The 23,834-nt window shown below is 43.5% G+C and overlaps 1 protein-coding gene and 1 long non-coding RNA gene across 7 annotated transcripts in view; one reads left to right on the top strand and one right to left on the bottom strand.

Annotated features, from left to right (window-relative positions):
- Positions 1–23,834, bottom strand: part of LOC138526140 (uncharacterized) — a 66,656-nt gene that overhangs the window by 2,817 nt on the left and 40,005 nt on the right. Inside the window, exon 2 of the long non-coding RNA XR_011283508.1 lies at positions 19,905–20,042. This is a non-coding gene — a long non-coding RNA (uncharacterized lncRNA). The remainder of the gene's footprint in view (positions 1–19,904; positions 20,043–23,834) is intronic.
- Positions 5,222–23,834, top strand: part of LOC138526138 (large ribosomal subunit protein uL2) — a 41,195-nt gene continuing 22,582 nt past the window's right edge. Inside the window, exons 1-3 of one of the 6 annotated variants that reach the window (XM_069636529.1) lie at positions 5,222–5,252; positions 5,800–5,943; positions 20,297–20,438. In XM_069636529.1, coding sequence (XP_069492630.1) covers positions 5,806–5,943; positions 20,297–20,438 — 280 coding nt within the window. In that variant the 5' untranslated portion in view covers positions 5,222–5,252; positions 5,800–5,805. Of the gene's footprint in view, positions 5,471–5,501; positions 5,711–5,799; positions 5,944–20,296; positions 20,439–23,834 lie in introns of those variants that run through there. The other 5 variants (XM_069636526.1, XM_069636527.1, XM_069636528.1 and 2 more) reach the window with 5 other exon arrangements.

Here is a 23,834-nt window from a genome sequence, read left to right on the forward strand (position 1 = left end):
TCGAATTTTCATCAGAGTGCTGTTGAAAACCGGATAGCCAGAGGGAAGGAAATCAGCTTGTGGACTGTAAGGCACTCACACCTTAAACCGGCGTCTTGCTAAAGCTTTTGGCCTCATCCCTGGGCTTCCTCTTCTTGTCCCCACGACTGAAGCTCAAGAACAGCGAGATCTGCTCGAACTGCCAGGAACAACTGCCTAAGCTAAAGCTCTTCTTCATTAACAAGGTACTGTGCAAACGCGGTCTGGAAATCTTTTCGGCCATCGAGAAAGTGCGTGAAACTTTCCTCAACTACGAAGGCTTGTCCTTCTCTAAACATTCGTCAACTTTTTCGCCTAGCCAAATTTTTCTAAACTCTGTGGCGAAGACTTAACCGTTATCTACCAGAACTGTGCTATCCTATACAAAGACTCTGAACCATTGACTTTGGCCCAGGCCTATTGAGAAGAATTGCTGGTTGTAGTTAACTGAAACCCTTTGCCTTGCCTATGAATGTATTTGGACTGTCTATTCTTATAACCTTGCCTTTTTACCCCTTTATTAAGTATCTGAAGTGCCATTTTGCTTCCACTTCAGGGGAGCTAAACTTGTTCATTTACTTACCGGTTGTATTTTTGTGGTTTATTAGTGTGTGATATTGAGCTGCTCATCCCAGTGTAATGTTTTCTAACTGACTGAGTAAATAAATGTATATTCTTTTACCAAGAAACCTTGAGTAAGTGTTTGTTTGAATCACTGTATTAGTTGGTCCTTTGCGTAACTTGTTCTACTGCTCACTTAAACTCTTGAGATCATTCTGGCTGCTCAGCCATCGCTACCACTTTACTGTGTAGTACAGGCTTGTACCAAAGGTGAAATTGTGCTTACACTTGTAGTCTTAATTGCCTGAAGTGTTCCCAAAGGGTACTGCAGGTGATTCTGTCTAAAAGGCCCCCTGGTCTCCCTGCAGACTTTCAGGGTCACCTCATCCACCTACTCAGTGACAACATCAAAACATTTACTAAAACCATACACCTAGGCGCCCTGACCCTAGACTACAACGACCCCAATGATAAACCAGCTATTGCACTTGCTAAAGACTTTCTAGACCTAGGATTCTCCCAAAAAGTCCTGAGCCTGACTCACTCCAAAGGCTGCACCTTTGATTAGGTTGTTGATCACAAATGTGACTCATGCATCACGTCTAATCTTGCCTACCCGTGGACAGACCACAACTGCATTCAATTTACCATTCCTACCGACCTATGTCCCAAAATCCCAACACATGCCTTGGGGGCTCAAATAAGAAGCTCTAAAAAAACACATCAGCCAACCTCCTACCATACCTCAACATCCCCTGCCTATCACCCCCCTTCTCTCAGGACCCTAACATTCTAGAGACAACTTCAAGGACACCCTCACCAATGCAGTAAACTCCATAGCTCCACTTGAATGTAAAAAGGAGAAAAAGTTCTTTCACAGGAATTAATGGTTCACAGAAGAGCTCCAAACTCTTTGCTTGAATAAACGTCTGGCTCTCAAAAACTGGCAGACTAATCCTAGCGACTCATCCAAAAAAAGCTTTAAGATGATTGCCCTTCAGTACAAAGAGGCCATCATCACTGCTAAATCCAACTCTTTCAATGTGCGAATCTCCAATGCCAACTCCCAAACTAAGGAATTATTCACTATCCTCAATGAACTTACTGCACCTCCCGCTAGCACTGATGAGATCATTAAAGATGAAGCATGGTGCGCAAGCATACAAGCTGCAATGCTTAACAAAATAGACATCCTCCAGAAGAAAATCCAGGATCATTACAATGCTCTACCGAGCCAGCACCTGCCCACTCTAACCCCCTCAGAGCACAAGGTCCCACACCTCCCCAATTTCTCCTTTAGAGACATTTTAGAACTAGAAGTCATAGACCTCCTCAAACACCTTAAACCGTCAATATGTAAAGGCGACATATGCCCGCCCAAACTCATTCAGGGTTGTGCTGAAGCCCTCACTCCTCTTCTGACGGCCTTCATCAACTCCTCTTTTAAAACAGGAATCATTCCCGATAGCCTCAAAAAGGCCTGGGTTCGCCCCCTCTTGAAAAAACCTACCCTTGATCCTGCGCAGCCTAACAATCAAAATTCTGGACAAGGCAGCCCACAACCAGATCCAACCATATCTAGAAACAAACTCCATCCTAGGAAAAAGACAGTCCGGATTCCGTAAAGGGCACGGCACAGAGACGGCCCTATTTGATTTATAAAACCAAATTACTCAAATACTGGACAAAGATAAGCCTCCCCTTCTCCTCCTCCTAGATCTCTACGCGGCCTTCGATCTTGTAGATCACAAGACCCTCACAGCCCACCTCACCCAAGCAGCACAATTCTCCAAACAAGCAGCCTCCTGGATCACCTCTTTCCTCGAAGGCAGAGTAATGAAAGTATTCTCCAACGGTGTCCAGTCATTTGGTCGAATTAAAACTGGTCGAATGACATTTGGTCGACGCAATTTGGTCGAAAACCAAATGGTCGAATTTTTTTTTTAATTATATATTTATTTTTCGGGTTTTCGTTTTTTTAAAAAACGTTTTTTTAGAAAAAAAAGGGGGTTGGGGGGACCCCCCCCCCCCCCAAAAAAAAAGTGAAAATAAAAAAAACCTGGTAATGTCTGGTAACCTTCTCCAACATAGCTAATGCAGCCCCCACCACCATCCAAAGCGGAGTCCCACAGGGCTCATGCACAGCCCCTACACTATACAACCTCTTTACGAAGCCTCTCTTGGACAAGCTTGATGCACTCGGGATTGCATATACAAACTATGCCGACGACACTCAAGTTCTGTTACCACTCTCTGGCTCATATGACCAAGACGCAAAGGCCCTCCACCTAATCTACGCCACCATCCAAGCATGGATGGCAGCAAATGGCCTATGCCTCAATGGGGACAAGACAGAGATCTTGATTCTCAGCCAAAAGGCCACACTAGCCAAGCTAGACTTCCTTTACCCCAATTTCAACATAGACAACTCTAGCATTCCTGTCTCCTCCTCAGTAAAGACGCTAGGGGTCCACATCGATGCCACCTTATCAATGAACAAGCATGTAAGCGCCATTGTCTCTGAATCTGCTATAAGCACGAAACTCATTAACGCCATAAAACCCTACCTAACTAAATCAAACTGTCTCTCAAGTGCCAGAGCCACAATAGGGGGCAAGCTAGATTATTGCAATACTCTCCTAGCAGGCACCTCTACAAAAAACCTAAACAGACTTCAAGTCACCCAAAACAATGCGCTAAGAGCAGCATTAAGCATCCCGAGAGGAGACCACATCACCCAAGCCAGACAGGCAGCCCATTGGCTCCCAGTCAAAGACTGCATCACCTTTAAAATTCTCACTACAGGATATACCAATCAATTAACATTCCACCCATCAACAGGGCTAAAACAGGGGGTATATGCTTCCCGTTCATAGCCCCCAAGCTCTGGAATGCTCTCCCTACTGCCCTAAGAGCCAAAACTTCCCTCCTGGCCTTCCGGAAACATCTGAAAACCTCCCTCTTCAATTAACACCCATTCCCCTACTCGCTCTCTGTCGCATAATTATCCTACATCCCATACACCTACACATATTTATTTGCAATGTACTGTGTAAATCGTGCAAAATGTACTATGTAAAATATGTAAAAATGTTTAATTGTCTCCCACCCTGTAACTAAGCTCTGATCAATCTCTGTAACAAGTGCCACGATGCCTATGGGCTGTTGCACGCTTTACAGATATGAATTAATAAAATAAATAAATAAATAAATCTATAATGACACAATTCCTTATAAATAAAAGAAATGCATGTAAAAAATATGAGAAGGCCAAAGCGTTTCCGAAAATGTTCCAATGTAAACAGTGTATTTCGTTTTCCAACAGCAATTGAAACCTTTAAATTCTGTTCAAGAATATATATTGTCTTATATTCTGTACTTTTGTATATTTGTACTTTATTTTTTTACTTTTGCACTTTTGTACTCTTGTAATCTCACTGAACAGCTTTTTTTAAGAATGTTTTAACACACTTTTAAACACTACTGTATTTTGATATACATTTTCACAGAGTAGACGAACTGGGCCAAATGTACTAATAGTATATTTATGGATTAATTTAGTCCAATACCATCAAAATGGGGGGATTAATTATTGGGTCTTAAGAATGTAGTATTGTAGCAGATTGCACACCTAGTACACGTTTCTAGGTCACCCAACATTAGTGTCAATTAGAGTTTTTGGTGCCATTTATGGATCCCACAATATGTCCGCTTTTTTGGGCGATCGTATATAAGCACAGTGCACTTTAGAGACTGCATATATCTTGTAGATAGTGAGCCCTTTTGAAAATGTCCTTTTTCAAATACATACTTCGTTATACTATGATAAACCCATGGGACATTAGTCCCTGTGGGAGACCCTTTTGTTTTCCTTTGTCCATTTGATCACGTAAATACTTTATAAGGTTTCTGGCAGCATTAGGAGCCCACTTGGGTTCCACTAATAAATCAATTAATGAATTAATTAATAATCTCCAGTAAGATGCTGACACCCGTGAGGGTTCACTGTCAGTAGACTGCAACCTGTAGAACGAATGGGTGGCCCCTATTTTTTGTTACAGATGGACTGTCTTCTGTCAGGGTACTATCAAGTAAACATAAAGCACATAGAAGAACAGTTACCCCCAAAAAAAGGTAAACCAAGAGACGGGAATGCTCGCGTTCACCGATGAAATTAAAGCAAATGTGTTCTGGCAGTAATCGCGCAGCAATCTAAATGAACAAACAAACTGAATGCAAGTGAATAAACAATGGCCCCACCGTCACCGAAGCTTGGCGGAACGAGGAGCAATCATGACAAAGTAACGTATCCTCGGTGCAACAGAACGCTTGTAAACTAACGCGGTGCGTATCTTTATATTAAAGAAAACATAAACAGGAGACTAAATATGAAGGAAATGTTAACGTTAAAATAATATATTATGTTATATATTTATATTGTAAAAATTATAATAATATCTTAATTCAAACACTTTGTAACATTAACTGAAAAACCAGCTTGTATTGTATTGAATTCTATAGTTTTAATTGATTCCTGCTATGCCTCTCGTCTTCTTAACAGAAAAAATGACACTTCCATGCTGGCCGTTCAATTTCCATAGCCACCTAGGGCACTTCGCCCTTCCGGACCTTCTTCTATTTCCATTTCTCCGGAAGAAGTATCTGCACTGAAGGTTCGTACTTCCTTTCTTTGGAATAGCCCGGCTGGGTAGGTTTGCGACAACTGAGGGCCTTGCTCAATCCGTTCTGAATCACTTGTTTTAGTTGCCATCTGATGTTTATGGAATGTCTTGTGGCGACTACTCCAGATCGGGGACGTAAAGGATCAATTATAGTGATAAAGACTGTCCTGAGAATTGGAGACGTATTCCTATAAAGTAGGCGTGGAGTAGTAAGGGCTCTTGCAGGAACTACGGGACTCAAGATTGAAACAATTGGGGGCGGGGGTACCCACAGTTTGTGTGCGCAGCGCAGAAGCAATCCGCCCCGGGTTTGTAGTCGATATCAAAGGCAGCAACTTAAATCGCGTGGTACCTGGGAGGGGAAAGCTGCGCTAGTCGCGTTAACTGCTGTGCCCTTTCTACTTTAGTGTTTATACGGTTTTGAATGGGAACACTGGGTGTATGTTTCTGTACGTATGTATAGGCGGTAGTCTATTTTTTTGGGCTGTGTGCGTTGAATTTCCTCAGTCTGATCTATTCCCCTTTGCTTTCCTTGCAGAGTACCATGGGGCGAGTGATCAGGGGTCAGCGAAAAGGCGCGGGGTCCGTATTCAAGGCCCACGTGAAGCACAGGAAAGGCCCAGCCAAGCTCCGATCTGTTGACTTTGCCGAGAGGCATGGCTACATCAAAGGCATTGTGAAGGTAAGACCCTCCTGGGTTTTGGACGTGGGGTGATATCCGTTCATGGTCCCTTAATTCGGAACAGGACATTGCTTAACCAGTCTTATTTGGAGCCGAACTGACCTTTCCCATCCTAGCCTTCCCACTCGAACACAAGCTTGGTGATCTTGGGCAAAGTTATCCCGACACAACATTGTTGCAGAGGAGCAACTGTGGTGTTCTGCTGAAATCGGCTTTGATGAAAGCTAAGTGGAACCTTAAGCAGGGTGACAACAGAAGCGTCTCCATACTATACGACTTAAGTTCCAGGAAGCGCATGTCGTGTGACAGGTGTTCAGTCGCTTCTTGTGCCTATATTGTCCAAGTACCTTGGCGCCTAAGGATACTAGCTACGTTCTAACAGCATTTTAGCTCGTCAGCTACGTGTGGCTGCTCATTGGTACACCAACAAGTGCTGTTTGTGTACACACTGGTCGTACAAGAAAATAAGTACTGGAACCATGTTCACCGCTGGCATGTCCCTGCTCCCCACAAACCCATTGACACGCCCCCCCCCCATAAAAAGTATTGGAGCACCTCTCCCACCCAGTGCTCAAAACCAAAACACCATTGCATCTTGTCTTTATGTAGATAACTAGTTTTTGAGTGTTCTTGCGATCACCACGTTAATTGATTTTAGACAGGTAACGCCACTAGGCCCATCGTAGGGGCGTTTAGAATTGGTTAGTAATTGACGCGTAGTAATTTTGTCACCCCTTATTTTAAGACGCGAGGGAATAGGGACTACTCTTAACTACTGTGCGCTGAATATAATTACTATCTTCGGCGCTCTCCTTCCTGGTGACACCACTGTGCTAGAGTATCACTTTCTCTACTGTTCAATATACCCACACACCACACTATACCAGCACCCCACTTACATGTTTGTAACTATTCAACACGTCATGGGTTGGAATTCGTTGAACAGCAGCTTGAAGTTGCTCCTCCATGTTAGGATTTTCCTTTGACCAATCTCACGATTGGAGTGCCTGGAAGATTGTGCAATGCTCCATAAAATGCACGCCTTGAATTGCTGTGTTGCCTTTGTTTGTCTTGTAGGCCAGTTTTTGTTGAATCCTCTTCTTTCTGGCCGTGTTGCTTTTACATGTTTTCACTTTTTACTTTCTTTGCCTTTTTACATTTCTTTTGTTCGTGCATCTTGCCCCAACCTTTCATTTGGTCTTTACTTATCTTTGCAGCTACGTCATAACTGCCACTTCATCCGTTACTGCATTCATCTGTTACTCTTTGCCACCACGTTTTCATGCCATTTGACACCTTTCTGTGATATAAACCTGCTGACTCTTTATCCCTGCTACTGCATAATGAGGCACTAGCATCCACTCGTTTGTGTGACCATTCATTCTTTACATGTCAAAAGATCACCTATTATGGTAAGACTGTTGAAAAGAGAAAATATGGCGTTGCACGCTGGGTGTCATAGGTATGGAAGGATTGGGCTTTACTCCTCTTCCTGGTTTAAGATTCCAACAATATAATCTGAAGTTCAGAAAATATTTCCAGACTAACCTTTTGCTGTTGCATGTGGGCTGGGTCACCAATGTCTCTGATAGCTGTACCTACATAATTCATTGGAGTTAATATTAATACTTAACCCATTTGTCGCTAATCTTATGTTCCTGCCGCCCCCTAGTTGTGTGTAGACGACCACAAATCGGATCCAGCGATGGCAAGACGTTCTTGAACACTACTTTTCTAATAAGAGTGGTGGGTAGGAATCATAAACCGAAACGTTTTGCCTGGTATGATAGAATTTTATTTGTAAGTGTAGGATGTTATAAAATACCCATTGGTGTGCATGCTAGGTAGCACAATGGCCCTCTTATAATTTTGGGCTACACGTCACTACTGTAGCCTAAAAGGCAATGCTCATGCAAATGAGGGCATGGCCGTTTTCGGGCTAGGACCAGTACCGCAGAAGGAACACCTAGTTAACTTCAAATGCTTAGTGGATTACTGTGCACCTGAGCCAAACACAATGGCATATTTTAGTTTTGAGTCCAAACATTCATTTTTGGGCAGGAACTATGTTCTTGGTATTGGAGTTAAAAGGTGAGTTCCTTCAGAAAGATTGAGCTATGTATATAGGTCGCATCACTGGTTGTGAACATTCCTTACTGATTCGTTTTTCATTCATTATAAACAGATCCTGGGTAAGATGCTTTATGAAGTTCCCTTGACTATGCCTATTGGTTTAAGTAAGAACATGCATTTTCCGAGCACCTCTTTAAAGCATTTTTTTTATACAGTGCTAAAAATGTAGTGGGCGGTACTCAGACGTGAGAACCACCTGCTTTAGAATTGATTTTGACTTTTTGTAAAACGCTTATACACAAGTGAAGTGCTTCAAGGCCTGAAGGGAACAAGGGAATACAGTTCTTAGGCCTTGAAGATTCATCTAACAATATGTATGCCTCTGGCCTAGTATGCCAACTATCAGTCAAGTGCTTGACAAAGCGGGTCGGGGACGGACATACAGATCAATAAACTACAGACCTGACCTGGCGTCAATTCATATTGCTTAGTGGTTGGTAATCCAATGCGCCTATACATGAGTATTTCAAGCACGACCAGGCTAGGGAGTGAGACAGTGGGAGGACAGGACAGACCTTGCAATGACCTAGAACATTCAAGGTCATGTAGGTGCTCAGAACAGGAAGTACAAGGGAGGAGGGGGACAGGTGTGCCCAGTCCAGCAGGGGGGCCTGGGTGCGGAGTGGTAGCCCTTCTTGGAGCATATTGCAGTAGTGCCAGGCAGAGGCCCTTGGGCGGGTGCAGGACACGCAGGGCAGCCTGGGGCCTGTGAGCCTCTGGATGTGCAGCAGGCTACCAGTGTTCTGAGCAGTTTGAGGAACAGAAAGGAGGGTAAGAGTGAAGAGAACTGTTAGCAGTGTAGAGGGAGTGGAAGAGAAGAGGCTGGTTTTGAGGAGTTTCTGGATCTTGGGGAGGTCTGGCTCAAGACTGAGAAAAGTAGGTAGGCTGTACCACTCTGTTCCAGAGGGAGGCACCTGCAGGGGAGCAGGATCTTCCCCCCCCCCCCCCCCCCCCCACATCTGTTCGGAGAAGCGGCTCACCTGCAGAGTTGAGGAGGCCCAGTTTAGGGCTCTAGAAGGAGAGTAGTTGGGAATAGAGCGTTGTAGATAAGACCCCCGGTTGCCTCTGGGCCCGGCTGCGCTATACAAATAAAACAAATACAAGGGCAAGAGACCCAGAAAGCCCTGTGAATTGTGCAAAGGGACTTGAACTTGATCCTTGCAGCCAGTGGAGAGGTTTCAGCACCAGAGATGTGGTCCGTGGGCTTGAGGCCAAGAAGTCTTGTGGTTCTGTTCTGGATACGTTGGGGAGTAGAAGTAGGAAGAAAGGCTGTTGCAGTAGTCCACTCTGGAGAGAACCAGGGCTCTGGAGACAGTGAGTGTCTGGGGTAAAGTGAGAAAAGGTAGAATACCTCTGAGGAGGTGCAGCTGGTAGTGGGACTTCTTGGACATGTCCCAGATGTGAGCGGAGAAGGGGAGAGTAGTTGAAAATGAGCCCCAGATTTTTTCCTCACTGGTGAGTGAGGGGGAAGTGGGAGCAGGGGCCCCAATGAGGATGATCTGTTTGGCTGGCATTAAGGCAGAGGTAGTTGGCAGCACACGAGGACTGAATTGCAGACGGGATGAGCGAGGAAGAGGCAGGGGGGAGCCTGAAAGAGTGCATCAGCCATAGAACACTGGAAGTTGGAGTTGAAGGCAGAGATCTTGTGGACCACTTGTGATAAATGCCATATATCATGTAGACATTGAAAAACGGGGATAGATTAGATCCCCATGACACCACAAGTAGCGTGAGTAATAGGGGATAGAAAGGACTCAAGTTCCACCTCAGGGCGGTCCGAGAAAGGACACAAGCCAAGCCAGGGCCTGATCTGTGATGCCCAGGGTTTCACAGACAGGAGACCCAAGACGACATGGTTTACTGTATCAAAAGCAGATGAGGTCAAGGAGACTAAGGACAGAGGGAACGTTGGAGTCCAGGTTTGAGAGCAGTTTCCGTGCTTCTGGATGCTCTAAAGCCAGGCTGATTGTCATGGAGACCACCAACAGATTCAGTGTGGAGGGATAAGCTGAGATGGCCAACTGTTGGAAGGAAGTGGGGAAAGCTCCTGTGGTAAAGGAGAGGTTGCAGAGATCTGCCAAGGATGGAGCTAGGGAGTGAATGTTGTCCTTTGATGGTTTTGGGGCGGCAAGGGTCCACCTTTTTGAAAGTGGCGTTCATAGACTGGACTTGTCTAGAAACCGCCTCAGGTGAGAGGGAGGAGAGAAGAGGGGGTGCTGTGGGGGCAGCCGAGTGGGCCGAGGAGATGATGGTGCACGGGTGGGTGAGGATCAGGTGTACTGTGTTTTGGCGGTGTAGTGTGCAGCCAGGGCCCCGCATTAAGAGTAACATATGCTCTAAAATGGCCATACCATATGATTTTAGCCTGAACTTGGAGCTTGTTGTCCTTTGGCCTTCTTCATGCCCTCTCTGGTCTGGAATTGCTTTATATGGAAAGGCCTTTCCTGTGCAAAGTGGTCTGTGTGTGTTGTGTGGCCTGGATATGGGGACTGTCTGGTCCCAGTCCACATACATGCCCATGTCTATTGCTGGGCAGAATGTTTGGCCAGTGGCTGTCCCCTACCAGTTAGAATGGTGCATATCCTTGTCGTTGGTAGTGGCAACTACAGTCCGAATAGTGGTTATAAAGGACTCCTTGTGGAAGCAAGCCCTATGAGGAAATGCAGTCCTCTGAAGGTGCACGGGCAACCGTTGCAGCTGACCGACATTGCCACTCGTCTAGTCCTGGTGAGGCCCTGTTCCTCTGTCCCGATCTCGAGCCCTTGTCAGGACTTTTGACCCCTTTAACAGTTGGTTACTACCAGTCTCTACCCTTGCTCTGCAATAGTTGCCTGCTTAGCCCTCGAAGTGTCTCTGGACCACCTGTTGGACTGATCGGCTCTCTCCTGGGCTACCTCGCTGAAGCTGTTGCCGTAGTGCATCTTTGCTTCTTGGGAAGAGCTTCAACTTGTTCTGCAAGATGCCGCTCCTGCATTTTCAGCCTTCCAAGTCCCAACGGAAGCCATGAAGGTCCTGCTCTGTTGTTCACCAACCAATGATCAATTGTCGCCTGTTGACTCCTGACATCTCGGACCTCCCCGGGAGTTAAGATCTCCTACTCCACTGAATATCTTCCTTCCGTTGCAAGGGTTGCCAACTGGCCAGTCAATGGAACCGCAATACAGGTACATCTGCTGTCGAGCTAAATCCCATGCCCAAAGCCTACATCTGTACCTGTGACCACTGGGCCTCCCATCGACCAGACCAAGCACGGAAGTGCGTGGCCCCAATTGTTTCTGCAACCACTGAAGTGGTCTCTGGTACGTTAATGTTTCCCTCTTCACTCCTGTCATTTCTCTGCCCCCACCCCACGCCCCCCCCTGCCGTTTTTATTCTGTATCCTCCATGGGTGGTTCAGATCTGTGGTGGTCTAGTTGAGGGCCATCCAGCCTTCTTTAGAGTGGTGGAATGAAGAACGTTTTCCTGTCTTTTGGAACATCTGAATTTTCAACCACTGCATCGCCCAATCCAATAGTAAGCTGCCTGAACAGTAACTTATGGAATTAACGAAGATTTGGGGATCTATCCTAGAAGTGCTCTTATATGTAACAAAACCGGATTACAGACCTTTATTGCACTGATTTTGAATCGACTGATTTTTCTATTATCACACTGACTTAACCACATGGTGGCTGAAAGCATTGCCGATGACTGCCTATAAGTAAGTTTTGGGGGTTCGCTTTAGAACACCTAAAGGGTGAATGTATGTATCTATTTTATATTTGTAGCAATACTTGCCTAGAGGTTTGTGTGTATTTGTAGGCCTAATAAATCCATTGAATATTTTTGTTCTTCACTGACTGAAATTATTGGAGTGACCTGTCTCGTTATAGCCCTAGACTGTTCTCCTGCCTCTGCGATTAACTTGATTGGGTTTTGCAGGATTTATTTTGGAAATCCATTTTAAGACCATTTCATTGGGTTAGCCCTCATTAATTTTGTAAAGCATTTAGCGTAAGGCGATATAGAAGTGGAACAAATTGCATGTTTATATTGCGAAGTTGTACACTGCATTTTTGGATGCATGCGTTTGACTGCCTGGCCATCCAGGATTGCTAATAAAATGTTGCTAAATTGGTGTGATGACGTCCGAGGACAAGTTTGAATGCTGTAGGTTAAGGTTTTGAGAGTTTGGGGGGGGGGGGCTGAGCTGGAATATATGTGCACTGGGGTGGTCTTAGGAACTTGTAAATCAGGCAGGCTGAACTTTTGTAAGCCGTGGCTCACAGCAGGTTTGCGTCTGGACTCGACATTGCTTTCATGATTAAAACATACATCAGTAATGGTGGGGAGGAGTGCGGTCGGGGCTACCACCATCTTAAAATGCTTGTGGGAGAGTGAAAGGTGGCCCTAACGCACATGCAGCTCAGCAAAGTGCTTTGGTCGTGTGCTATATGGAAAGATCATGGATGGGGTACTGAAAAATCAAATCCTCCGAGTACCAGTATGGCTTTCAGACGGGCATATGTACAGCAGATCAAATATTGCATTAGAGCTTAGTCTAGATAGATATGTACTGTGCTACAAAAACACGGTATACATGGGGAGGTGGGGGGTCATGGCTCGCTAACTGCATTTGACAAGATCAATCATAGAAGGCTTTGGGAAGCCTTAAGCGGACTAGTCCTGCCAGGGGAGAGCTTGGCTATTTTAGTTAAACGCAAGCTTTTTGGATTCTCAGGAGTGCGTTATAGCACTACTGCCTTTTAATCTCTACATAAACTCACTACCAACGCATTATCTGATTTTGACGACTGATTGTTCACAGAATGGCTGGCCAAAAGACATGCATATTTATTTCTGTATGCTGATGGCCAAAACAAAGCATGCCCTCCAAATATTGGTCAATGGATTCAGTGACTACATGGGACAAAAGATCTAAAGCTTAACTTGGGAAAGTCAAAGGTAATGTGTATTGGTAGCAGTAAACCCCTAGGGGACCGAATAATTACAAATTGGATTGGGTAACTCTTTTCACTACTTGGTGTTGGGTAAGAATTGGTGCAGTCACTGTGTGAGACTACATAACACTTATCTGCCTGGTATTAGGTAACCCACCTTTTGATATAGGTCTGTACTACACAAGTTGGTAGTGTGACTGAGCTGAGCAGCCAGGCCTATCTTCAGAGGGGTACATTTGAGCTGTACAGATGAAATCCGTAAATACAAGTAGCCAAGTAACACTTCAGGGTTTCAGTTATAAAGTTGTTCAACAATTTTTAAATAAGCATCCTTTAAAAGGGCAATTCGGGGGCAGGGCTTACTTAGTAGCCCCTTATCCAACTTTCTCATGTAACGTTTTTTGTTAACCAGTATATTTTTAAATTTTTGTATTTGTTTATGGTTATTTTACACACCTTTACAAAATTACATACAATTTAAAATTAAAACTTTAAGTGATAGACAGAACCACACTTCAGTGCAATATACAAATTATAAGCGATAACATATACAAATTAAAACAATTCACTAAGAGCGCCTGTTACAGTTAATTTCAAATAAAACAATCGGATTTCCAATTTCTAAGGCGTCTAGAATATATAGGTGATTCCAATACTTCATTTTCAATCACCTTTAAAAATGCAACTAAAGCAAAAATTAACGTTTTTACTTGGCCTAACATCATGCGATTCCACGGGTAATGATGATGCTATTTGTATAGCGCTTTACATAGCACATATTTACAGACAATATCACCCAACTGAAATTGGTACTCATTTATCGACCTCGGCAGTATGAAATGCTGAGTTGGCCTTGCTGGAACCTGTGACCTGCAGATCGCACTCGGATCGCAGCAGCGAGCGCTCAACCCACTGAGCTATTGCACCGGCTTACCATCGGCATAGTTAATATTGACAAATCGCGCCAGCATGATGGTTCTTGCATCTCTACAATATGGACATTCCAATATAAGATGTTTTAGGGTTTCTTTTGGTTCAAAACAATTTGGGAATCTGCAAGTCCTAGTCTTACAACGATCTTTCAGTTGCCCCCAGTGCTCTGACCTTTCCAACGTATGCAGTTGGTTCATTTTAAATCTCGTAAAATACAATGTTACAAGGAAAAATTGCTAAGTAGGAACAGCACCCATCCCTTTTTTGGGTAAACTTAGCATATTCTTTGTATGTGCTGAAGTTGGTGAGTTCATCTATGGTCCTGGACCAATCGCGTTCAAACGTTTTAGTTTTCCCCACGTAACCAGGACACGGGTGTAGATCATACTGGTTTACCCCTATATCATATATTAGTAGCATCCTTGAGTTGTAGGCCATAAAAGAACTTGAACTACAGCCCTTTGTCATTTTTTAAAATCTTGGTACAAGGAGTTACCGGAGGGAGCAAGAATTCTGCTGTAGTTAGACGGTGATCTCCACTCCCAGCAAGAAAGTGAGAATGCCTAATTCATGACGAATAATGCAGTTAGGAATGGAAGCTGAAAGATGGAATGCAGATTTTAGCAGACGCCCCTGTAACGTATTAAGCTGTAAATTTAGGTTACACAAACAAAATTCTAAGTGTACAAAAGGACTGGTTCCACCTTTTTAAAGCTATGAATTCCAATAGCGGGATCAAGGAGCATCTACAGTATTTTGAAAAGAGAATTTTCATCTAACTTAGTAAGGGTCCGGCCTTAGATTGTAGACAACCCACGATTTCAAAAACGAAATATTACTTAACTGGTAACCAAGATATATAATTTCCAAAAGGGTGAGTTTTTTTTTCCCCATGTTTTTTGCCTGCATCAAACACCAGAATATTGGTCTTAGTCAAGTTAGGTTTTAAATTATGTTGAAATGCCTATTCACTAAAAAGCTTCGACTTCTATTGCAAGCCTGTCAGTGTTGGGGTTGAACACAATGTCACCTGCAAAGGCTATCCAATGTAGCTTTAAGGAACACAACAGACCAGCAAACGTGGTACTGGTATTCCAAATCTCATCCATGCCCCATAGATATAGCTTGAACAGCGTTGCTGCCAGGTTGCATCCTTGTTTAAGTCCTAAGACTTTACAGGGTTGGTAACGGCTCCCCCCTCCCCAGGGTAATTCAAAAGATGTATTAGAATGGAATTTTGCAATCCAATGTATTGAGGCATGCCTAGTTTGGACATCTTAAATCTACTATATCGAATGCTGCAGTCATGTCTGTTAAGGCTATGTATATTGGGCTAAGTTCCTTCGATTTCGTCCCGGCTAACAAATGAGCCATGATTGTTGCATTCAGCATTGTGCTCATGGACAGTCTAAAGCCACATTGAAATTTCGAATATATATATATATATATATATAATCAAGATTGTTAGAAATCGGCTAGAACAAGAATCGAAAAGACTTTAGCTGCGGCGTCAGTTAAGGAAGTAGGCCTATAGTTTTCTGGTTTAATAGGATTGCACTTTAAATGGCTGATGGCAGTGGTTTAATATTTAATATTTACTTTTGTGATTTTTTTTGTATTTTATAGAATTTATATAGCCCTTTACGGCGGACATGGGGGAAGCCCTAGAAGAAATGTCATTTCCGCCGAAAATAAACAGAAATTATATAAGCTGGCTAAATTATGCTGATATTGTTTTGCTAGACCTGACCCCGATAGGACTACAGCGGAAGTTGATAGCACTTGCAAAGTATATAAAGTTGAATGGCTTGGAAATAAATAACAAAAAAAAGATTGTCCAGCTATCTGATCTAAAGAAAGGTTGACCAAGCTGGACCCCTTGAAAATGAGACCATTCAGTGTTCGTCCCAAGTGACTTACCTAGGGGTACAAATAAGTGCTAGTATAATGGACGAACCGATAGTGCCTTACATTTTTGTTTTATTTTTTTCAGTACAAGGCGCAATTTTGGACAAAAAATATGGCAAATTTTCCTACAGCCCATTATAAACTTTTATAAAGCAAAAGTAATTCCTGCTTTAATCCATGGGGCTGAGGCAATGTTTGGATGTCATCACGTTCTATGGTCCAAGTGCGAAAACATGTTAGGTTTCTGCAAGTGCCTCGTTGTACACCAAATGCTTGTATTAAATACGAGCTGGGCTTACTATCAATTAACGCAAGAGTGCGATGGAACACTTGCTCAATTTACAGGAAGATCGAAGAAAAAGAATGTGCTCCACAATACGAAATACTGAGTCCAAATAAAAAGAATAATCCAAAGGATGTCTTTGAGATCTGGAAGAATTGTGAAACAACTTTAGCACAATTGGAAACGACAAAGGAGATGCTAGAACAAAGTCCCACTGCTGGAACAAAATCCCACCGCAGTAAAGAAAAAATTATGGGAGACTGATTGGATAAATATGGTCGACCCGAGAGCAGCCCATATGTTTATGAAAGTTTACGCATGGGAAAATAAGGCACTAAATGAGCTACCCAAGTACTTAAAAAGGTTTCCCTGTCCGAGGAGAAGAAAAATCTTTCTAAAACAGACTGAATTTATTCCACACACTGGAGGTTAAACACATGAGAGAGAGAAAGAGAAGGAAGCGGCAATAGAAACTAAATGTTGATTCTGCAAGAGACTGACAATTAGACACCTGATACACTCGTTCGGAATTGGTGGAAGTGAGAAATTCTTGGGAGTTGAGCTCTAAGTTCACTACGTATAATGAGGAAGAGTGGTGGAAAAAGATACATGATGGAGAGGATGGAAAATTGACTTTCGCAATAACCTTAGAAGAGCTGGACTCGTGTATGATTTTGGACAATTAAGGAAGAAAAGAAGGAAAGGCGGTGTTAATTTCTAGTGTGTAACAAGCTGATTTAAATTAAAAAAAATAGCCCTTTACTCCAAAGTGCTTAACATGAGAACAGATAAACGTGCAGTAAAGCACCCATGGGTGTCCATTTTGTCAAAATGGCCCTTAAGTATTTTTTTCTGCCTTTTTCCGTTTGAGGTCTTTCTTGGCTTTTACTTTGGGCGTTGAGACATATTTGAGTCATTTGTGTTTTGCCTTTGGCGGGCTTCAGCATTGAAGCCCGCCCCTGGCTCCAGTGTGTCTGGAAGGACAGGGTGTGAGGGAGGGTCCCGAAAACTCCCCCGTCCTTCTCAGGGAGTGCCTGAACAAAACCAGTCCTGATTGGCTGGCTGTCCTGAAAGGACAGCCGCCCTGCTGTGTGATTGGCAGCCCAGGCTGTGCATGAATGGAAACTTGCTTAAAAGGTGAGGGTTTTGGGACTAGAAGCAGTTGAGCGCTGGAAGAAACCTCCGAAGCAGAAACATTGAAGAGAAGCCTGCTGAAACCTCCTGGGCCTCTAAGTACTGCTGAAGCCATGCTGCTGTGCTGACCGCCTTTTTCGTATTGACCGAGAAGCTCCAGAAAGGACAACTTCGTCCCTTGGGTTTGTGGACCAAATAAAACAGGGACTAACTCCACTTTGGCGCAATCCCAGACTTGCTTTGCTTGAGTGTCCATAAAAGTGCAACGTCTGCCGTGGAGAAAATCCGGCCAAAAGCTCCCTGAACCTCCTAAGGACACTCCAGAAGCAGGAAATCCCGAGTGCCGGACCGAGGGAGCAAGGAAAGTCCAACCAGAGATATTCGATCTGCATCAGTGCACTGTTTGCATGCTGAAACCATGAAGTGCTGCTGAATCCCTGAGTACTGCCTCAGGAGCCCGCCAGGCGTCCTCACGCTTGTCCCCACGACTGAGGCTCAGGAACCAAGAACTACTTGGCTGTAGCAAGACTGAATCCAGCTGGACCACTTCTCACCAGAGGTACTGTTTGGGCTTGGGGGGGGGGGGGGGGGGGTACTTACCTTCTTGCCTTCAGTTGTGCTGTCTCGCTTGAGATTTGCACTTGCTTAACGAGTTGATTTCAACTCGCAGCTTGTCTTCAGTGATTTCCTTTGAGCTATCTTAATTTTGTGAAAGACTATCCAAGAAGTGCATCAGAACTTTAGACTTTGTCCAAATGACTGTCCTGGCTCATTAAATTCTCCTTTCTGAATCCATCAACTTTGGAATTGCTTGTCCCTCCATAGGTTGTAGCTTGTTGAATACTGTTAGCTGGAAAAAGCTTACCTAGATTTCATTGGAGGATTCAGTTGTCCTCGCATTATAAGAAACTGTTCTAACCTTTATATTTTCCTTAACCCTTACTGAAACTTAGAATCTGAAGGTATATTGGCGATATATTAATGCAATATTATCTTGGTTATTGAAGTCACTTTTTGAAAGTAATTCAAAATTTTGCTTGAACAGTTACACACCAATGCCTTTTTAAAGAATGTTTATTTAAAACTGATTATAACAAACCTTGTTATAACCTTGTTACTTGTATTGACAGATTTCATATGTACAGCTCACCTCTTGAAGTGGGCTTGGCTGCTCATTCACACTACCAACTTGTGTACTATAGACCTATACCAAGTAGATGGGTCTTTTGTTGGCTCAGTGTCTCATCAATTCTTACCCAACACCCCCAGGTTAGATTTGCTTACCAACTAGAGTACTGCTTTCTTTCCTCCTCAGTGATTTAAAGTCCACTTGGAAGTTGTCAAAGGCCTTGTTCAGAGAAATACTAGTGACTGCTGAATTTGGGAAGCTCCGTAGTTTAGTATTGAGGGCTTCCTAAACCTGGGGACGGCCTATGCTGCATTGTTAAACGCATCCATATACATATATGGGTTGGGAGTCAAACTGGTTATTCACATGTCGTTGTGCAAATTGCTTTCGGTGTAATTCCCTCAACCTTCTGTTTTAGAGCCGATGGTTGGGGAACGGGTATAGGACCACTAGAGCTGCTCTTTGCATTCCTTTGAATGGCCCTTCACATGATATTGATTTTCATGTTGTAAATTTGTGAATACTTTTCGCTTTGAATATATGAGCAAATCTAAGTGAAAAAGAGCATTTCAGCTTGGTTTTTAATGTACAATGGATGGATCCTTTTTTCTTTTCTTTGATGGGTATGTTTTGAATATTGGGCTTCTAACCAGTAAACCTTGAAGTGAGAGCCTAGGCAATTTCTAGTCCATGCACCTAGGAGCACCATGTCTTTGCTAGGTATGCGCTATAGAGGGCTCCTTGCATAAACCCATGCAGGAGCGAGCTGAAATTATTGGCACAAGATGCCTCAAACATTTTTAGCCTACTTTTCATCACGGAAACCTGCCTCTCTCCGATCAGTCCCTGGTTAATCGCAAGTATCCCAACAAGCTACAAAATCATTTAAGTCTGCCCTCTAACACACCTTGGTTGGGAGACAACTTTTTCATTCATTTCCCAATATTTTGACAACACCCCTCACAGAACCACGAACAAAAACCCAGACGCTGGAAAGAAATACAAATAAATTGCAATGGCTATGAAACTCCACAGCACTCCTGACCAGATTATTTTTCTGCCTTGGAGAGTATAGCCCCCGAACCATTAACTCCCCAACGCACCCCAAAACGTATAGGCATGAAAGGATATCGACTGGAAAATTTGGAGGAAGACCAACTGTAAAACCGCTTACCATCATTTATGCTTTTTCAAGCCAGATGTAATCAAAGCAACTATGACTCAAGAACTTTGTTCAGATAGCTGCACATATCAACAAGATCTTCGCCCTCCAAGAACACATCACAAAGGAAGCTCACATCACACTGGCCTCCGCCTAGTGTCTAACATCCAACCTGTTAGCCCTTTCTGCAGAGGACATACTTGCTACCATCTCCAGATAAACTGGGCTGCCAAATCATTACAAATTCATCATGAAATATGTTGTACTAATGTCGGCTTTGCTATCCTAAAGTGATAAGCACCGAAGGTTTTACAACTCTATTTTCCCCAAACAACTTACCTTCTGGATGAGACGGAGCAGGGCTTCAGACCCCGGGTGCAGAAAGTCTTTGTTCGATCTGGGACACACCTGAAAACCAGTCGAGAGCAGCTAAGTTGTCGAGTCGAATGGAAGCGCTCAGTCCATCACAAGGTGGTCCTAAAATATTAAAGGAACAGTGAATTTGGGACTACATTCTGCGTTTTTTTTTTTGTTTGTTTTTTTTGTCATTACATGATTATTGGGGCATTTGAGGCAGTACTTGACACCATCTTTAACTTGGTTTGTAAATCTCACTCTAATTAAACATGTTATGCACACTGGTGTCTGTATCCTCGATTATCAGTCTGTCCTTGTGATGGAAAGATGCATAATACTCAAGTTCCTTAATGATCTTTGCTCTTTACCCACAGGATATTGTGCATGATCCTGGTCGTGGTGCACCTCTGGCAAAAGTGGCATTCAGAGACCCCTATCGCTTCAAGAAGAGGACTGAACTGTTCATTGCTGCAGAGGGCATTCATACTGGACAGTTTGTCTATTGTGGAAAGAAGGGTATGTTGGAACGAAACTATTATGCAGATAATGTGTGGTGCTTATGCACGCCATTGCATGTTTTGGCACTTGTAGTAATTACTGTTACCGTCCCTTTTATAATTGTCACCTGTTGCTGTGAATTTGAAGAAAGCTTGAAGCTGGGCAGATTGTTTTTCTCCTTTATAGTTTTCTCTACCGCTGACATTACTAATATTGAAATAAGCTTCGGGTGTACCATGACCCTTTGGTTCAGTGCTTTGGTCTAGAACAGTGGTATGCAGACCATATCATAGTGCCCCCTCTAGTAAAAATTGTTACTGGGCCTCCCTCCTAGGGGTTGGTCCCCCAACTGCTTAAATTTATTATAAATGTATTCACCATAATATTTTTTTTAAGTGGCGGGGGAGCCCTAGACATCTTTCGGGCTCCCCAGGCAGCCAGTCCCCCAGTTTGGAGAACACTCGTGAAGGTGGTCAATTCTGTATGCTTGTCAGTTTATTCTTAGTACTTCTGCACGTGGTGCCTCAAAGTTGTGACTTGCTTGGCTGGTTTAAAAAAAAAAAAAAGAACCAGATGACATTATTTTCAGAATGAACCGAATTGTTGGGGCTTGTGCTTTCTCCCTCAGTTATTCAAATGTGGGAGCTATGTGAGCTTGTCAACTGGAAGCAATACATGTCTGCAAATATTGTTTTTGGGGGATCTGGGGGAGTAAGCGCTTCGCAATCTACAGTACACTATCGCTGCTTTCGTCACGTTGCCCTCCTTGGCCGAATTAACAAAATGAGTTTCCTCAAACGATAATTGGAACGAATTCCAGAGTGTTGGTTAAAGTAATCCACATGCTAGAAAACGGACAGGTTTTGTAGCAGATTTAAGTCTTTATTGAAGTAGCGTCAAGGACAAATCGGAGCATATGTCTGAGGTTGTAATAACGTTGGCTTCTCGAGCTATCTATACCTAGAGGCGCTGTTTGGGAAGCCCTAACTGGTTTTAGTAGTGCTAGATTTCTCCTCCAGCAACGGTACCTAGGTGATGCCTGTTCTGGTTTTTGCAGTCTGGTTCCAAAGAAAAAAACCTGCCAGTTTAACTAATTGGCTTAACACTCAGATTAAGAATGGGGCATCACAGCCTTGAACAATTTCACCCCTCTATCCTGAGTCGAAGCAGATTGAGTGAAATATTCATCTGGCTTTGCTGACTGGCTATGGGGGCACCGGTATGCCGTGTTCCCCACTCTGTAGGCCACATGCTTCTCTGGGCCACAGTGTGGGGCACCTTGAAGCCTCTGCACGGATGAGGCAGCAGTGCCAGTGTAGCCTGAGCTGTACGTGGTAGATAATCTGATCGTGGTACCGACATTTCAAATCATTTAGTTGTGAAGACATCAGCTGAGTGAGTGGTGGGTGCAGCTGGGTTGAATATCTGTCTACTGGTGCTCCCACACAGCATGTGTGCAATGCACATACCGAACTAACCATGCCGTGATCGTGTACCTGAGGCCCAGAAATGGACCAACCTGACCATTCCTCTCAAGACCATGGTATTGCTGTTGTAATAAACCGTAAAAGCTACCCACAAACGTACTTGAATTTTACTACAACACACCCACTGTGCCGCACTCTACATTTGCTGTGCCACTTGGAGCTACAACACGAGGTCTACTGCAGGATAGTTCAGGTGGCACAGCCAACATTTGCAACTAAACAACCGTACCCGGTTGCGCTAGGGCACAGTGAGGCTATTAGCATAAGCCTGGCAAGTACATAATCGGAAAATAAGTAACCCGCGTGCCCAACTGCTCATAATTACAAGTTGCACTTAATTTGAGTTCAAATTTATTACAAAAGATAGCATTCTTATAGCCTTTTCTCCTTGTGAATAAATGTCCATCTCCTGATAACTGCCTCGCTGGGAAGGGTTTTAATGAGGAAATTAATATAACATGTCCATGTTTCTATCTTGGTGCAAATTGCCATCTGCACAGATGCCAAATGCATAATGACCAAATAAGTGGCTTTTATTAAATTTGCATATGCTCGTTTGAAGTATATGCAACCATGCCAAATATTTGTCAAATGTCACATAATCCTTGCAGTGTCCCGGTTTAGAAACTTTTAGTCTTTTTCCATCGTTTGCATGGATATTGGTCAAACAAGGCAAATGCATGGCAAATAAGTAATCCTAAAATAATGTGCATAACTTTCAGTTCAAATCCAACAAAGTTGGATTGTTTCTAATGGAACCCTACATTCTGCCAAAACCAGCAACCCCTTCTGTAAGGTGATCTTCAGATATTCAGTTGACCTGTTGTCCTTGTGTGCATACACTTTCACCACACGTTTCCTGCAAGATCGCTGGGCAAATGGCCACTGCCCCACATGCTTCAGGAAATCGTATACTCCAACCCTAGTTTCCTACAATGTTTTGACCAGTGTTGGTTCTTAATAATATGCTAGTTGCCATTAAGCACCAAAAAAAACCTTAAAAGCCACCTGTATATTGTTTTGTACCCTAACTAGTGACCAATTTTACTGGCCTAACATGTTTGATTAAACGTTCTGATAATTTCTAGGGGGAGATCTCGAGTCTTTTGTAATATTCCTTACCCGCTGCTTTTTGAAACGCCAATGGCCCCTTCAAGAAAAAAAAATGCCTGGTTTGCCTTTGCATTTCAGAAACCTTCTTTGTAAATAACGATTTTAGGGTCGTGTGAAGTTAGACGCCACTACAACTTGCTTGGACTTGGTTTGGGCTACTGTTACTTCATATTAACATAACCATATTTCAAAATCTACCCCAGTTTTAATTTTACCGCCAATTAAGTGCAGTGGTGTTCAGATGTTGTTCAATTTGATAGTTTAATCATTGCCTACAAAAGGTTGGGGGCTCCTGTGCAAAAGGTACATGCTTCCCAGAGTAATGTTTCCGATGAGATGTCCTGTCATATACACCTCATGGAATATAGCGGGAATTGCTACATAATTCTGTGGTATAGATGTGTATATATATCTTGTGTGATCTGCTTGGATCACATGCTGTGCATGGAAGCTGCAGAGTATTAAAGTTGTTTTCAAAACTCAAAGGGACGTGGACCGGGCATGCCACGAATACTATCCCTAGTGTGATGTCCACTGTACCCGTTATTCCTCATGCGTCAAGGTCCCTCGGATAGTTTTCTTCCGCCATGCTAGTCGGACGCATATAGCGGAGTTCCTTTTGGCGATACACCATTGACTTTACACAATTACAATAGTTTTTCTATCCTTTCGACTGCCAAAACACCACACTGGTGAAAGAGAACTGCCCGTTGGCGATCATTGCGACGGACCGTACAGCCTTGGAAGGGCCACCTCGGCCCAAACAGTAGGTGGGAGAGAGGGAGGCCATGTATATTCACTTTTTTTGCCCAGC

The sequence above is a fragment of the Ambystoma mexicanum genome, chromosome 7p (assembly GCF_040938575.1).
Source record: "Ambystoma mexicanum isolate Mex_15411 chromosome 7p, UKY_AmexF1_1, whole genome shotgun sequence".
NCBI classification, from domain to species: Eukaryota; Metazoa; Chordata; class Amphibia; order Caudata; family Ambystomatidae; genus Ambystoma; species Ambystoma mexicanum.